At 41.3% G+C, this 17614-nt stretch overlaps 1 protein-coding gene and 1 long non-coding RNA gene across 3 annotated transcripts in view; one reads left to right on the forward strand and one right to left on the reverse strand.

Annotated features, from left to right (window-relative positions):
- The window catches only part of LANCL3 (LanC like family member 3), a 27954-nt gene extending 14090 nt beyond the window's left edge, over positions 1–13864 (forward strand). The window contains exons 2-5 of one of the 2 annotated variants that reach the window (XM_081908998.1): positions 2876–2999; positions 4088–4297; positions 5724–5931; positions 9568–13864. In XM_081908998.1, coding sequence (XP_081765124.1) covers positions 2876–2999; positions 4088–4297; positions 5724–5931; positions 9568–9727 — 702 coding nt within the window. In that variant the 3' untranslated portion in view covers positions 9728–13864. The remainder of the gene's footprint in view (positions 1–2875; positions 3000–4087; positions 4298–5723; positions 5932–9567) is intronic. The other variant, XM_081908999.1, reaches the window with a different exon arrangement.
- LOC309368719 lies at positions 4182–16740 on the reverse strand. Its single transcript, XR_014167901.1, has 3 exons — positions 16495–16740; positions 6748–6854; positions 4182–4304 (listed from the first exon to the last, which is right to left on the reverse strand). It is a non-coding gene; the product is annotated as an uncharacterized lncRNA (long non-coding RNA).
- Between the last annotated feature and the right edge of the window lie 874 nt (positions 16741–17614).

The following is a 17614-nucleotide window of genomic DNA, read 5'->3' on the forward strand; positions in this document are numbered from 1 at the left end:
ACATTGTAACGATGGCGTAGTGCAATATATTTTTTTATCTTAGGTTAGATTAATAGCCGTTGTGATTTATCTTCATCATCTTAAGGGGTGAGGAATGATTGTCTTTAGATTAACATATTATGATTTGTTGGCATCAGGTACAAATTAAAATGAAACCATTGCTGCCTAACTTGTGATGAGTGTAGGCTTTTGATTGTCTTTCCCTAATTTATATATTTATGGTTTGGTGGGAAGACTGGGTGAACACTTTTACTGTATTAAATGCAGCAATACAGTTTGCACTGGAAATGGGGCAGCCCCCAAACGTTGGGACCAAATTGTAACCCAATTCTCATACCTGGTATTTCTATAGCTGCATTGGCTGTGAAATAGTTATAGTAATAGTATATCGGCCTCTCTTCGTATTTTGTTTTGTTTTTTGCAAAAGTATTCTATTGTGTCTTTTGCCCTTTTTGGCATCTCCCCACCAAACCCTCAAATAGATCTTTAAGAATGAGAGTTGGAGAATCATTTTGTGTGTTTTGATGCAGAGGATGAATGTGCTAAAGAAAAAGTAGTCCTGAATCATGAAAAGTAGCTAGCTTGCTTGTTAAATCCCTGCTCCTTGAGATCACTGGCAAAATTCAGAAACAAAAAACATACAAAGCATCACCTTCCATGACAAAGACTTGGAGTAAATCACTGTTCCTATAGGCTCCATCAGGAAAAAAGAAACTGACCTGATGGCATTCAAGACCAGTTTTTGATGTGCTGCATTGCAGCACGGCTTTAGAAGCCTATTCTACTGGGCCAAAACCCTCTGAATGCTGAAGTTAAGTTAGCCTGTTGAATACAAACTGTGTTCTTCATTTCATAGCATTCTTTGTGTATATCGCAGCTGCTGCAAAAGCTCCCTCTGCTGTTCATTCTCCACAGTTGTGAGATATAAAATGAATGCCTTTTGTTGATGTCCTTACAAACAAGTACCATAAGAAATAAATCAAATCTACATAGCTGACTAATAAATTCAGCTTGTTAATTCTTCATCCTACAGATTATAAGCTCTTGTGGGTTGTTGGTTTTTTTGTGTGTGTGTGTGTGTGTGTGCATTTTTCTTTTCTTTTATGGCAGTATATATGAAACTCCAAAATTCAGAGTTGGGGAATACCTTTGTTAGGACCAACCCAAATATGTACCACAAAATTGTGGCAAGCTTTCAAGTTCTCCAAAACTCTTCAGAGCTCTTTGGGTGAATATTTACTTCATACAGTGGTACCTCGGGTTACATACACTTCAGGTTACATACACTTCAGGTTACAGACTCCACTAACCCAGAAATATTACCTTGGGTTAAGAACTTTGCTTCAGGATGAGAACAGAAATCGCGCAGCGGCAGCAGGAGGCCCCTATTAGCTAAAGTGGTGCTTCAGGTTAAGAACATTTTCAGGTTAAGAACAGACCTCCAGAATGAATTAAGTTCTTAACCTGAGGTACCACTGTATATGCAAAAGTAAAGGAGTGAAGGCAGGAACACTATTCAGGTGTTGCTCCAATTACTTTGGTGGAAGGGAGCAGGTTTCGTCTTCCTGAATGCAGCCTGTTTCTTATGCTCCATTGAACTTCAATGGAGAATAATGGACTTGAGAATCAAGCCCACTCTTACGTGTATAGCCATGCCTTGGGTGACATTTCTTGGTCATGCTGGAGTGTGACAGTGAGAATGAAAGCAGTAACTGTCTTTTAATATAACATAAATAAATCAGTATCCTGCTCTATAAAGATGTAGTGCAATAACCCAAAGTTATGAGTGTTCTAACTATTTAGGGGAAAGTATCAGACATGGGATATTGCTTGACAGCCCATTCAGCTGTGATGAAGGACACTGAAGGTTGATTCCACCTGGGTTTCCATGTTATATACAGTAAAAGTATTTTGTAACATTTGGGGCTTTATATTGCTGTTTATATAATCATGTGAGGGGTTTTTTTATAGGCTTGGACCAATGAAGCATGAGTGGGACTCCACCCATGCAACAGGCTTTCCTGCTGCGCATTATTGCATGCCCTGAAAAGCTTCTCCTGAGGGAGAGCCTTTGGATTGCTGTGGAATGGGAGGTTGCGGGCAGCTGCAGCAGGAGAGGAATCAGCAGAAATCATTGGTAGGCAATTGCGTGAGCAGAAATGCCTTCCCCTCACACAAGAGACCTTTTCTCTGCTGTTAATCCCCCCTCTAAATTCTTCCTAAATGATATGAAGCCTACTGATGAAGAAAAATAGATTGAATAGGTACTGAGGAAATGGTTTAATTAACTGAAGTGCATATCGTTAGGAGTCTAATTAAGAATATGCAAAGGAGATTATTCACTCATTTTGTACGCATGTTCTCCATCATTGTATAAAACCCATTTCAAACAAAGAAACTGGTGGCTCCTTCAAATGCACCTTTTGTGTATTTCATTTCATCCTTCTGGATGAAACATGGAACTCCCATGATGCATCCTGTTGCCACAAAACATCTCTACCCTGTTTGCAGTGATCTATCTCTAGCAGCACGCAAAATCCACCAATCTTGTTTACCATTTTTCCAGCATTGTTCTAAGTGATAAGGAACACCCGTAGGCAGTGTTTACTGGGAAGTAAGGAGCAGCGGCAAGGTGCTGGAGAGCAGAGTTCTCTTTGAATGTTGTACAGCCTTCCCTTCACCCCCTAAGACAGGCTGCCACCCTCACACATGGGACTGATGGAAGCTGGAGTTCAGCAACATCTAGAAGGCCATAGTTTCATCAACCTTCTTTAAGGATTTGGGGGATCTTTCACCTTTCAAAGGATACCTCAGGATGAAATGTTAGAAATTACATTTCACGCCTACCACGTCTGATGGGTTTTTCTCCCTTTAGGTGTTGACTCCACCGCAAATCAAGTCAATTTGCCAAGCAATGTTAGAGTCTGGGAAACAGTATGCTCTGAGGAAGAGAAAACCAGTTCCACTCATGTACTCTTACTATGGAACAGAATACCTTGGTGAGTAGAGACCTTAAAATTAAAGTTTCTAGGTGTATTCCTGCTGATTTTCTAGCAAATTTCCATTGCATTTTAATGGTGCAGGATTTAAGAGTAAGCCTGAGTAAGTCCCATTGACCTAAACAGGGCTTGATTCAGAAGAGACATGCATAGAATTCCACTATGAAATATCAAATCTGTGCACCCAAGAAATATAATATACAGACTATCTATCATCTATCTATCTATCTATCTATCTATCTATCTATCTATCTATCTATGAGTACCTAGTACTTTTTTCCCTTAAAAATGTTTAAGGGTACTCTCATTGTCCTACTCATATTGAAATACTGCCCCTCAATGAGGCCAAACTTAGATTCACAAAATGTTTAGGAGTATGCGTACCCCTGCATCCCCCCAGAAAAAGTACTGTATGGACCAAATGCACATCCTTTGTTTTCGCTGTCAAGTGTTCAGATGGATCATCAGTAAGAATATTTTTATACTAGGGAGTCAAAACAACAAACCTGGCTATGAAGTGGTCTACACGAGCAATAGGTGAGGATGAGGCTCGAAAATAGTCAGATCTAGAAACATTCAACTGGGGGGGGGGTTGTCCTGAAAGACATACTAGGAAATATTGTATAAAAATTGATATATATGCAAGCAGAAATCTTGTCTTTAGTGGTGAGCCAGAACAGGGTAAATTCTGTTAGGCAAAGCTTTTCACCCTTACAAAAAAAGGGCACCATATCTTGCGAGGACAGGGGTGAAAATGTTGAGCTCTTTTTTAAAATAACAAAAGCCACTTTGAAGGTTACTCGCTGCACGATACTCTGAAGGATCCTCCTCATCTCTGTTGGCAAGCCCTTTGCCAGGAGCTGATCCGTGTCCCTTCCATTCTCTTGTTTAAATCATTTGTCAAATGAGGGAGAGGGTTCACACTGTGCAGTGTCTGACACAAAATGTACCTTTTCTTTTGCAAGAGGTGGCTTGCCTTTGAGTGGAGCTTGAGCCACCCAACAGCAGATTTCCTCAAAGATGCAAAACCCTGCAAAAATTCAGTGCACCGCTACCTACTTTATTGTAACTGTTTCTGTTCTTCACAGGAGCTGCTCATGGCCTTTCATCCATCCTACAGATGCTGCTTTCCTACTATGAATATATTCCGCCTGCTGATCAGGAACTAGTATGGCAGAGTGTTGACTTTCTTATGGATCAAGAGCAGAATTGCAACTGGCCTCCAGAACTAGGAGAGATGATTGAACGGGAGAATGAGCTTGTGCACTGGTGTCATGGCGCTCCAGGTTCTTCTCAATGTAGATGCTGTGAAGTAGATGCCAGAAATTAGTCATTAAAACACAAGTTCACCCAGTGCTGTTTTGCTGAGAAATAGGCCAAATTCTATCCATTCGTAACATTTGATGTGAGGCTGCCACATTTTTAACGTTACGCTCTTACTTAAATATTTTGTATTACTGAAGTGACTAGATGATCAGACAATGGAGGGAGCTCTCAAAACACATGGAGATTCCTTTGCTACTGCAGCCATTAGAAATCTGAATGCATTGCAGAGTAACTTGTTCATGTGATTATGACAGTTTACTTGCATTACCAGAATCCGGAGCATCCTTTGAGTGACTTCTTTATGGTGACAGATAGGTAGCCGTGTTGGTCTGCCATAGTCAAAACAAAAAAAAAATCCTTCCAGTAGCACCTTAAAGACCAACTAAGTTAGTTCTTGGTATGAGCTTTCGTGTGCATGCACACTTCTTCAGAAGCGTGCATTCTTTATGGTGGAAATTGATGCAGAGAGCATCATGGTCCTTCTGGGACTAAAACCTACTCATGAAGAATCGAACAGGGTCAATCACATTTGTGATCAGCCCTATTCATTCTTTTACAACATCCCCTCTGTATATAGTAATGCAGCTCAGAATGTAATACCAGCCTGATAAACTGCTTAATTGTGCACTGCTGCATGTCTAGTGGATTTGCAGCAATGTAAGCAACATATACATTCTTTAAATCCCACCTTCTGCAAAGTGTCTCCCCCCAAGCCTTTTTTATTTATTTTAAAAGCCCACCAGTGATCTTTGCTATCATCTATGCTACCAGCCCCTCCTTTTCCTGCCCATAATTTAGATTGCAAACAAGCATCTTGGCAGGTGTCCCCCCCCCCCCTTAACTGCAGTAGGCAATAGGGAAGGTGTGGAGAACATTTCGCCCTGTGGATGTTGCTGAACTGCAACTCCCATCAGGCACAGCAAGCATGGCCAATGGCCAAGGATGATGGGCATTGTAGTTCAGCATCACTTGGAGGGCTGCAATAGGGAAGCAGGTTAGTGAAGCAGAGTACTTTAGTGAGGATAGCTGGGGATTTGATTTAATTTTAATTATGTTCTTACATTTATATTCAGCTTTTCTTTTCTCGTGGAATCAGGGTTCCCAGGCAGTAACTGGCTAGACCTGCATGGCTCTTCTCGTGCCGTCAGAATACATCTTATCTGTCTATCCATCCTACTATGAATTATATCATTCAGTCATAAAATAAGATACCTGAGTGGGCAGGGGTGGGCTTTTAAAACTGAAAAACAGTGATTATTCCTCTTACCAGTCAACTAACCTGCACTTCACACCTATAAATATGAAGGAGAGAATACATATGATCTTATGCAGTAATTGTTCCATTATTCATTTCTTCACTGGTACTTACAACATTTCTTTGGTTTGCTATTTTCCTAGGCATTGCATACATGTTTGCAAAAGCATACTTAGTTTCTAAGAAGCCCCAATATCTAGACAGTTGTATCCGCTGTGGAGAACTAACTTGGCAGAAGGGACTACTGAAGAAAGGACCTGGAATATGTCATGGAGTGGCTGGCAGTGCTTACGTGTTCCTGCTCCTATACAGGCTAACTGGAAATTCTAAATACATGTACAGAGCACAAAGGTTTGTTCTTTAACAGAACCTCTTTGAATATTGGTGTAATCCTTGTTCGGCGCACTCTTTTGTTGTAGATCATATTGCTTTTTAAATTCTCCTTTAAGTTTAAGCTTCTTGGAGGTATCAATGTCCCTGTTGTATTCAGACTGATTTCTCAGCAGTCAAGAGAAGAGACCTAAAATACTGTTATGCCTCCCTAAGGACCAAGTTAGATGTACCATTAAAAGCATTTTTCCATTTAATGGACTTGTGAATTTTTTAAAACATGGAAATAGCTGCTGTAGGGGTCTCCTAGCAGCAAAGGTGGGGAGAGAGTATAAACTCCCCCCGCCGGCTGTAATACTATTTTTTTAATTAAAAAAACCTGGACACTGTTATTTTGCATTGGCATCAATAGGAGCTTTTCCTCCCAATGCAAATAGCAACATGGGAGGTAGAAGAACATGTTTTTAATTGGGATCACAGCAGAAGACAATTTGTAGGATCACTTTCTGAAGTAGTGATATTGCTCTCCCCCCTCCCCCCCCACATACATGCACGACAGCTATTTCCATTTTTTAAATAAAAAAAATCATGCAAATAAAATGCAATAACACAGTTTTAATGTCATATGTGGCTTGGCCCTAATACTCCAAGCAGTGAGGAGCAACTGTTTAGTTTCTTTTGAATGAACACTAGGGTGTTATGGCATTTCTGTGATATTTTCGTTATTCAAAAATATAAAAGCAGAGCATATACATGGAAGGAAACAGGCCCTCCTCCAAGTCAGTAGATCCACTTCACCACACCAGATCCCTCACCCTGCACCCCAAAGTACTTCACCTTGGGCCAACTCACAGCTCATTCTCCATCTCAGCCTCTGTCTCTGTGGTCTCTTCAAAGCTGCCAATTCACAGCTCTCTCTTTCTCCTCCTCTGAAGGTGAATTGCCTATTCAGGAAACATTCACGGCTATTAAACAACATTAACATTCTTTTGCCAAAGGTGCTGACTCCTATCAGTTGTCACTTTAAGCAAAACTAAAGTGATAGACCCAATTACTGGTGTCATTCAGAATAGCACAATAGCTCCTCCATGAGGCTTTTGGAGCCCTCTGACTCCAACGGGCTAGGAAGCCAAATAAGCCGGAAGAAAGAGGACAAAGGCTTGTTATCTACAGCTTCCTGTTTCTGGTGCGCTAGGAATGGAGTCTTCCCCAGCACCATGGGAGACAGACAGACAGAGATAATCAGAAATGGATGGGGAAATTTCATTATCTGCATTCCTCTTTGAATGGAAGAGGAACCAGGCTCTCACCTGCAGTTTGCCTGGTGGTTTGGCATTTGCTTCCCCATGGAATGTGAGGGCAAGCAAAGGCACTGAGTGAATGGAGCACTCTGGCTGCCGTGACACCCCCCCCCCATCCTGTTCCTGGAAGCACAGGTTTTCCTGCTAATTGGATTTTAATTGGGGTACACTGCAGACATGTGCCAGAGATGATGAAATTAAAAACAGCGAAAACAACCCAGCTCCAAGGATGTAAAAGGCTTGGACTGAGAGGGGATTTCATTCAGTGAAAGAGGCAGGGGAGCCCCCGGTTTGCTTATTTAAAGCTTTTTTCTACATTTATGATATGGCAATCCTCCCCAGAATGCAAGTTTTATTTAAAATATCCGCACAAGTGAGGATGGAAGAAATTGGAATATAATATGGAATTTAACAAAATTGGAACTGTGTGTGAGAGAAAGGAACTGAGAGGGAAGGGGGGGGGGAGAAAAGATATGCTTTGAAACTATAGAGCAAAGTCCTCCCTAACCTCCATTATCCACAAAGGAATGTATTCGAGATAATGATAATTGGCCATAAATCAGCGACAAGGAGGAAAGGAGTCTACCAGCTATGGGAATACAGTGGTACCTTGGTTTACGCACTTAATCCGTTCCGGAAGTCCGTTCTTAAACCAAAACCATTCTTAAACCGAGGCATGCTTTCCCTCATGAGGCCTCCTGTTGCCGGTGCCCTTCCACTGTTCGGATTCTGTTCTTAGAGCAAGGTAAAGGTCTCAAACCAAGACACTATTTCTGGTTTTGTGGAGTTTGTAAACCAAATCGTTCTTAAACCGGACTGTTCTTAAATCGAGGTACCACTATAGATGTTTTTGGATTAACTATCTGCAGTCTGGATTCAGACCCTTCTTCCTAGGCTGGAAAAATGGTGAAGTCGGCTTGTTTATGGAAGTCGAATCACGGGATGAAGTGATGCAGTGACTTTTAGAAACTGTGAGATAACAGCTTCTCCTGGGGCATGATGGGAACCATCAACAGTTGCAGAAATGAACAATACAACACCATATATGGATGGGGAAACATCATGGCAAAAACTTTCACACACAGGAAAGAAGAAGGATTATAGCTATAGTTCCTCACTTGAAACTTTACAAATTATCTGTTATACCAACATGAATAGAAATCACAAGGTTGAAGCTGCTATATAAGAGATTATTATATCTGAATGGAATGTAATGGAAATTATCAAAACTCTGGAATGCAGAAGAAATGTAGAAGAATGAACTCATTAACTCTAGCATGCGAGGGGGCAGTTTAATTAAATTATATAATTTGACACTTGAATAATTGGTATTAATAATTGTATTAACTGGATAAAATTGATATTGTTATAATGCGGCTATTGGAATGACACTGGAAAATTATTTTTATATAGATGGATTGTTATCTACATCTTGGTATTTTAAAGTTTCTGAAGTAGTATTTTGTAGTATGGCTTTGGAAAGTAGCTATGAGTATTAATAAACATATCAAGACATAGGCTTCTTTTCACCACAGAAAACCTTGACTCTTATTTCTTGCTATCTCTACGATCAGCCAAGAGCACCTTCTTAACTTCTGCATCAAATTAAGGCAGGAAGGACACATAAGGATGCTTTTGAAGGTTGCACCACAGCTGTGGAAGCTAGGACAGCTTTTCATCCCAAAGAGAGTCATCCTTTGAAGGCTTGGTCTTGGATGCATTTCATGATAATTGCAAAAAACCAAAAACCCTAAAAACAAATCACACATTTGCTGGTTCATCGTGGGTGGGGATGTGTGTGTTACTTTGCTTTTGTATTATAGAGATATGAATAGTAAAGGTTTTGGTAGAAACTGCAACCTGAGGTTTTTTCCCGTGGGAACCAAGACAACACTATCCTTAATGGAGTTTTGTGATTCCCCCCTCCCGTCCAGGTCAAGTTGGGATCCAGAAGGTCACCTAGTCCAACTTCCACATTGCAAGACGTGGTCCCCCATCCAATTTGAAACCATACCAAGACATAGCTTAGCTTTGTAAATGTGCTAGCAGTTATATTGCTGCCATACTCTTTCATTGAAGTTAGTGGGTTCTGGTGGGCTGAGGAGTTTGCAACAATGCAGCAGTGCCAGTGTTCGCTCCATGGCACTGCTGCATGGCACTGCTGGTTTAAAAATGGTCTGGATGCAGCCGACCACACAGCCAGGAAATGAATCTGTCCATAACACATAAGAACATATTTGATTAAATCTGGTTCCAAACTGAGGACAATTTTGAATCTGGCTTGAAATAGCAACATGTTGACGTTACTGTATAGAGTAACTCTCTCTTTTTTGTCTTGGTTTCTTCTTTCCCTTAGGTTTGCTGAATTCTTGTTTACTGAAGAATTTAAGGCTGGATCCCGGGAACTGGAAAGTGTTTACAGTCTGTATGAAGGTTTCTCAGGGACAGTTTGCTTCCTGGTTGACTTGCTACAACCTAACCAAGCTGAATTCCCCCTCTTCAGTGTCTTTGTATAAAATGGAACATGTTCCACTGCCAGGACAGGATAAAGGCACTGTTTCAGTTCACTATCAAGGAAAGTGATTTTAGAATATGTCCATTTCTGCATTGCCACTAATGAGATAGCCTTAACGTTGCAGGGTGCGGGGTGGGGAGAGCAGGTTTAACACACACACATATATATTCTGGGGCTTGGGAAGGGAAGCATGTGGTTTATAAATAATAGGTAGCAGTTTTATTTGAAGAAAAGGGTCTGGCATTTTTACAAAACTGAAAAGGAATCAAAATTCAGATGAATTAAGGGAAGTTAAATGAAGTTCACAAAAACTGACAGCGTTCTGTCTTCCACAAGGTAGATTGGTTAAAGGACAAAATGCAAATTTGGATTTCAGAGAAGTGCAAGTGGGGGAGAAATGTGAACAATGCATTATTTAAAAGCACACGAAAAGTATATTTTTACGGTACATTGGCACATTCTTTGGGGGATGGCAGGCAATAAGGAAAGTAAAACTGTCAAACATCTTTGACATATTCCAGAAATTCATATTAGGGCAATGTCTTTATTAGGCCAACCAAAATGCCACAAAAGAGCATGCCGGGTTTTGAGCGCCCCAGAATTCTTCATTAGGTTAGGTGGCAACAACCTGGGAGAAAGCCACCCAGCAAGAGTCTTAAGATGGAGTGTAGGAGGTAGAAGACATTCAAATAAAGCCCATTTTACGTACCTTGCAGGAATCAAGCTCCATTGTAGCCTCCTGGCAAGAACTAACCCATAATGGCAAAGTGCCCTTAAGAGATGGGAACTCTGCCATTGTTGGCTTGGGATGAAAGGTGCTAGTCCAGCAACACCTGCAGGGCCAGAGGCTCCCCACCTCAATTCTAGGTCACTATTTCCCAGTGTAGGCAGGTGAAATTGTTGCCTTTGCTGACCTCTTTGGCAGAAGGTTTTCTCTCCTCTATAATAAGTCATTCTAACCCTCAGCTATAGTAAAATTGCAATATCCTGCAACAGAGATGGGTGCTTGTTACTGCACGGGTCCTCATAGGATAAGGAAATAATATTTGCTGATGAGCTACATTTGGTTTCATAAAATATATTAAACAATATCCCCTTGGGTTGAATCTAAGGCTCCCTGTGGATGATGTTCTGCTCTCAGGATGCTAAGGGAGTGAAGTAGAATTGGTGAAAATTGTGCCCCCCAACACGCCATTGGCAGTATACAAATTAAATAATAATAAACAACTATATATAGTACAGTTATTTCAGGAATGTGTAACATTTACCTAAAATTGCAAAAACAGACTGAAACAAGGCAAGATCTTGTAGGAATCCAAGCCTACATGTTTGTTTAGAAGTCCCTTGCGTTCAGTAGGACTCGCTGTCAAGAAAGTGTGTTTAGGATTTCAGCCCAGGTTAAATTCTTAAATGTACTAGGTTGCTTCTCTGTGTAGTTAAATAGAAGTTTAAGTAATATAATGTGTTTTAATTATGCTTTCTTAAAGAAAATGGGTTATTAGTCTTTGCCAAATATTGCGTGCCTATTTGTGATGTATGTTTCCTGCATCCTGGTGTGTAAATCATCCCCTTAGGCGCTATGGCCATTTGTGACTCATGAGGAACAATCGTCAGATCATAGTAAAGCCAGCTATTTTAACTAAATGTAGAATTCTTGAGTAAAAGTATAAAATATTGTACTAGCATTTTTTATTAGAGCTGAGCTATTGTTTTAGTACCAGATATGTACATGTTAGTAAATATCTATTGCTTTTTCTACAGATTTAAAATTTGCTAGGAATACTGTGGTCCTATAATATCTTCCCCCAACACTTTGTTTTTAAATGTTACAAATATTCTGTGGGGCTGGGAAAGCAGCTTCTCCCCCTTGATCTCTCTGCATTTTGATGTTGTGCCATGTAACTTATTTCAGGGAGAAGTGCCACTGTCCGCCTCTTTACATAATATTATTTCAGTACTAGTCTGTGTATGAACTCTTATTCCTCAGCCAAGGCAAACAGCCACTATATTATATTCAAATTGTTGACTGGAGGAGAAAATAGAATTTACAGGGAATATGTCCAGTCCAGCAGCTTATCTCCTAAGGCAATCCCATGTGGTCAAGTAAAGGAGGCCCAAGTGCACATTTTAAAAATATAGGTGGAGAAGGATGTAAAATCATTTTATGGATTCGTCTTTATTAAAAAGGCTCTTAGGAGATTTACATATTATGCTTCCACTTCTTACTTTCTGAAGTCAGTCGTACCTTGGATCTCGAACGCCTTGGCTCCCAAACAAATCTGCTCCCGAATGATCAAAACCTGGAAGTGAGTGTTCCGGTTTTTGAATGTTCTTTTGGAAGCCGAACGTCCAGCGGGGCTTCTGCAGCTTCCAATTGGCTTCAGGAGCTTCTTGCAGCCAATCAGAAGCCACGCTTTGGTTTTCAAACGTTTTGGAAGTCGAACGGACTTGCGGAACAGATTGCATTTGACTTCCAAGGTACAACTGTATTGCCCCAGGTGTATTCAGTGGAGTGTGAGCTTCCCACCTCTGTGACATGAATATAGAATGCATACCATAGTCAGGATCGGTTGGGTATACAGAAAATAAAATTTCAGCAAAGAAATACATAAGTCTAACAAATATAATAAGTCCACAATATAAGGGGAAGCTAAGCCAACAAATACACAAGGAGCTACACAAAGTCCTGTCTCAGTCTGATATTGCAGCCCTTGACACTGACTTGCTCTTGCAACAATACAATTGGCTAAGTAGCTACCAGCGTGAAGGTAATTTCAAGGCAAGAAACTTACAGTGCAATCCCGTGCACATTTTCTCAGGAGCAAGGTACAGTTGAGTTCAGTGGGACTTATTCCCAACCCAAGTAAGTATGCATAGGATCACAGCCTTAAAGCGCAATCCTTAAAGAGTGTTTTCTCAGAAGCGAATCTCTCAAAGTTTAATGTGTTTAAGATCGCGGCCTTAGAAAATAACCAAAAAAAGTCTTATACTGCTGAGAGAAAAGCATACATACTGCAAAGCCATAAGCCAGCAATACTCAGGGCCCATGAAACAATACAGCATTTTAGGGATGTGGCTAGGCGTATTCCAACAAAGTAGCACAAATCTTGTTTCATCATACAACTATTTATTCCCCATATACTGCACTTAAAGAGTTGAATTGCCTTGAATATCAACTTCAATTATAGCAGGATTTTAGCATAATTTGTGTGTACTGATGAATAATTTCTGTTCATACAGACTTTGCTAGTAGTCCCTCGTGCTCTCAATTTGTATATATACTTAAGTGCATATTTTCAGTGAACAATATTGTGATAAAAAATTATGCTTGTGTTTACAAACTGTAGATAACATAGCTATGTTATTTGAAGAGAGCTGTTATTATACTTCTGGATGAAGTTTATCAAAGTTATTATTGCTTTTAGCTCTCTGTGCATGTTCCTCACATTTTGGCATGCTTTGAAAATTGTAGTTTTTCACATGTTAACCCTGGTAGTAATTGGTTATCAGTTAAGTTTAACTACAGCAATATGGTATAGCAGACCATGATATTTAATATTTATTTTACAAAGCAAAGTGCTGCTTGCTGATCAGAAATATTTATAATGTAGTAAGGTTATATAGTGATAGACCAAAAATATTTTCTATACAATATTTGTATAATATATACAGTGGGGATAAAACTCTTAAATCCCTCCGTTACATGTAGAAAGAAACTAACCTCAACCAATACATTCTGTGTTTAATCCTTGTTGCCATTTCCCTGATAGAGGGGAAAGAATACAGTGATAGTGGGCTTGAGCCTCTATTTGGGGCTACTTTTGGCAGGAGCTCAGAAATACAAACAAAGACTTCCACAAAATCACTTAGGCCTCATCTGCACAACACATAGTGGTTAAGAGTGGTGGACTAGTAATCTGGTGAACCAGGTTTGCATCCCTGCTCCTCCACATGCAGCTGCTGGGTGACCTTGGGCTAGTCACACTTCTCTGAAGTCTCTCAGCCTCACTCACCTCCACAGAGTGTTTGTTGTGGGGGAGGAAGGGAAAGGAGAGTGTTAGCCGCTTTGAGACTCCCTAGGGTAGTGATAAAGCGGGATATCAAATCCAAACGCTGCTGCTGCTGCTGCTGCTGCTTCTTCTTCTTCTTCTTCTTCTTCTTCTTCTGTAGCAGTATCATACCACTTTAAACCGTCACAGTTTTCCCCAAACTACAGTTCCCAGGATTCTTTAGGGGAAAGCCATGACAGTGAAAGTGGTATAATGCTGTTTTAAATATGTAGTGCAGAGGGGGTCTTCAATCATAAAAGGTGATGTGTCAGGGAACACTTACTCACTGTGAAGATGAAGATTTATAGAGCTGCCTATCAATGATATATCAATGACATTTATAGAGCTGCCTATCAATGAATATTCCCTGACTAGAGAAAACCATACCACATCTAATGCATTGCCTTTGAGGATGATTTTGTTTGTTTTAGAGCGCCCATCATCCAAATAGGATGACATGGGGTTCATAATACAACAATAAAAGAACAGAATAATTTAAGAATAACCACTGGATACAAAAAATACTAAAGTAACTAAAATCAGAGGATTGCAGCTCCCCACATGAATACTGCAGACCACAGAACCAGCACACACAATGACCCTGACCATACCTCAGTATCAACCAAAAGCCTGGGTGAATAAGTAGTGACTTCAGTTAGCGACAAAATAAGGGTGATTGATGCACCTCTAGAAGGAGGGAATTCAATAAACAGACGTTGCAGCATTATCACTATAAATGTTGACATTGACTGAAGTAGATTCAAGCTCAAAATATTAGTTAAGACCAGAGGTCTGCTCGCAAATGTCCATTATTGAGTTCATGTGCTGGCAAGGCCACAAGCTGGTGGCAACGCGCATGAGGTAGTCTTAAAGTAATGTGTATATCTGAGAACCAGCAAAGTGCAAGAAGAAATGTTTTCATGTTGCTGATATGTACCCTTTATTAGTTACCTCTGTCCATTTCTTTCAGCACATGGTAGTCATCTCATTAGTATTGAAAACCCTCTGCTTTGATACCTGCTCAGTGCCATATATTGTCTCTTTACTAAACAAACTTGATTTATTCTTGTAGAATTGCACCTTAAATAAAAGTCCATGCCATGTTTTAAACACTGTGATATTTCAAAGTGTATCTCTTGTACTCGTTTTGTATTGTAAACTGGAGGGATAGTTAAAATAGGGTTGTGGGGTTAGCTTTTAAAAGCAGTGATCAGAATATTGGCTTAGCAATGAGAGAAGAACTCCATGTATCCATGCTATTTATATTTAACCTATGTGATATTTTGCCTTAATTCAAATAAAGTATAACTGTATTGTGGCTATTTTGTATTTATTGGAACAATGGGCTGGTACAGATACAATGCTAAACTGTGGTTTAGCAGAGGGATGGGGCACCTCCAGATGTTGTTGGACTCAAACTCTCATCAGCTCCAGCCAGCAAGGTCAGAGAAGAGGGATGGTGAGATTTGTATAACACCAGCTGATCCAGGGAATGAATTTTTAGACACTTTGGAAGCCCACCGTGACCTGTCTGCAAGCCACTTTGTGGATAAAATAATCCACCAACAGCGTGAGGCAGGCGGAAGTGCTGTCAGCAGGGTGTCATGCAGTGAAATTTTTCGTAGGGGAACAGTTGGGACCAGAGGCACCAGCTTGCGAAGGGGATGTGGGGGTGGGGGGGTGATGTCCTATGTGTGAGCACTGCACCTCCCTCCCTAAACTGGGCAGTAGCTTCCCAGGCTTTGGGAAGGAAGAACCAGGCTTTAATGCTTTAAACCACAGAGCCTAGGTTTTGCCGATCAGAAGGTCAGCAGTTCGAATCCCCGCGACGGGGTGAGCTCCCGTTGCTCAGTCCCAGGTCCTGCCCACCTAGCAGTTCAAAAGCACGTCAAAGTGCAAGTAGATAAATAGGTACCGCTCTGGCAGGAAGGTAAACGGCGTTTCTGTGCGCTGCTCTGGTTCGCCAGAAGCAGCTTAGTCATGCTGGCCACATGGCCCAGAAGCTGTACACTGGCTCCCTTGGCTAATAAAGCGAGATGAGCTCCGCAACCCCAGAGTCGGTCACGACTGGACCTAACGGTCAGGGGTCCCTTTACCTTTTACTCTTAATTTACCAGGAACATTTAAGGGACTAGCCTACCTATTTCCCCCAAATCACTGACCATATGCCACTGGTGACAATGGGGAATGCACACCTGTGCAGCTTACAGTTTCATACACTTCAAACAATTCTGAGTGTGGAAGAAAATGGATTTCCAATGACATTGATGGGTGATGATATCCAGACATCCCTTGTGCAATGGACTTCTGCTTGCACAAATGGGTCTTCTGCTTCTCCCAGAACCTGCTGTACCCCCTAAAATCTCTTCCAGGGGGTTGGGAACTCCTCCAGAGCAGATTGAGAGCTTGGGGAGCTTGCAGGGGGAGGTGAAGTAGGAGAGTCCTGCTGTTTCCACTCTGGCACAATGTTAAATTTCACCCAAGGTAGGTGCTTGTGGAATGTCAACTACATTTCTCTCTTTCTTTACAAAAAATGTTTTTAAAAATCAGCTGTTCTATACCTAAAAAACAAAACCTGTCTTTTGTGGTTTGAGTGTTTGCTTTTCTTTTGTAAGTCTGTATGTGTGGTTGAACTATTTGTTCTGGCGTGGGAGGAATCCTGATTGGTGTCATTTCTTTGTATTAAAAAGTCTAAACTAAATGATTACCTTTGGCCTACCTTTGTACTACAGCTTGAGCTGTCAGGCCACTATAAGAAGGTAATTCCTTGGCACAGAAAGCTCCACCCAAACGCTGGTCATAAAGTTCAAATACAAGCTGTGAGGAAGGTGGTAGTTGTTCAAATATGTAAATAGGACCAGGGAGTGAGCAAACCTTCTGTAATGCAGAACAAGGAAACAGTGGAGAGTCATGTCCACTAAAAACACCTGGTTGGAATGTTTAGTGAACAATTCCAAACCTTAGCATTTATTAGGGATTAAGTCCTATTGAACTCAGAGGGACTTACCTTTGTGCTCTGTAATAGCCTGCATATTTAAGATATGTACACAGGAGCCTTGTGGAATCAGACCAATGAACCATTTAGTCCAGCCCCGTTCTCAAGAGTGGACTACCAGATGCTTCGCCTTTCCTCAAATTGGCACAGTGTGCATGGACCTCCCCCCATCTATTTTATCCCCACGCCAGCCATGTGGGGCCAAGCCTGAGAGACTGTCCAGTGTGCCTTATACCTGGGCAGATACCTGAACCTGGATCCTCTCCTGGTAAGTGGTGTTGCCAGCTTGTTTTCCAGCAAGGCTCATCTGGCGTTTTAAAAATACACCAGGTGGAGTCTCTTATCTCCGGGAAAATACAGGCAATGGCCACCCATTGAATTTCTGCCTGTCGTAAGTTAAAAGCATATTTAATATGTCTCTGGTTTGGTGGGAGGATGGTGATCCTAGTAGCAAGCATACTGGCCAACTCCTAAGGGTCCAAGTCCCCAGTAAAATATTTCAGGGGGCTGCCACCCGCAAGATGGATGGGCATTGCCATTCGAATGCTGAGCATGTGCCGTGACTTGTGATTATGTGTGGCAGGGCTTACCTGCCAACATTTTACTCAGATTTGTCCTGCTGCTGCTACAGACTAGGATGAGCTACCCCTGAGCTTAACCTGAGCCAGGCCCAGGCCTTGGAATCTAAGAAGACAGGTGAACAAGAGCGCCCCTGCGCATGTACAGAGCGGCCTTCTCAGGTGGGGAGGGAGCCGCAAGCAAGCAGCCAGCCAGCCAGCCCCCAGGGATCCGGGTCTAGGAGACAACGGCAGCTTTCGCAACTCCAGGCCCGGCACTTCTGATT

Source organism: Podarcis melisellensis (assembly GCF_964234715.1).
Source record: "Podarcis melisellensis genome assembly, chromosome: 4".
Lineage (NCBI taxonomy): Eukaryota > Metazoa > Chordata > Lepidosauria > Squamata > Lacertidae > Podarcis > Podarcis melisellensis.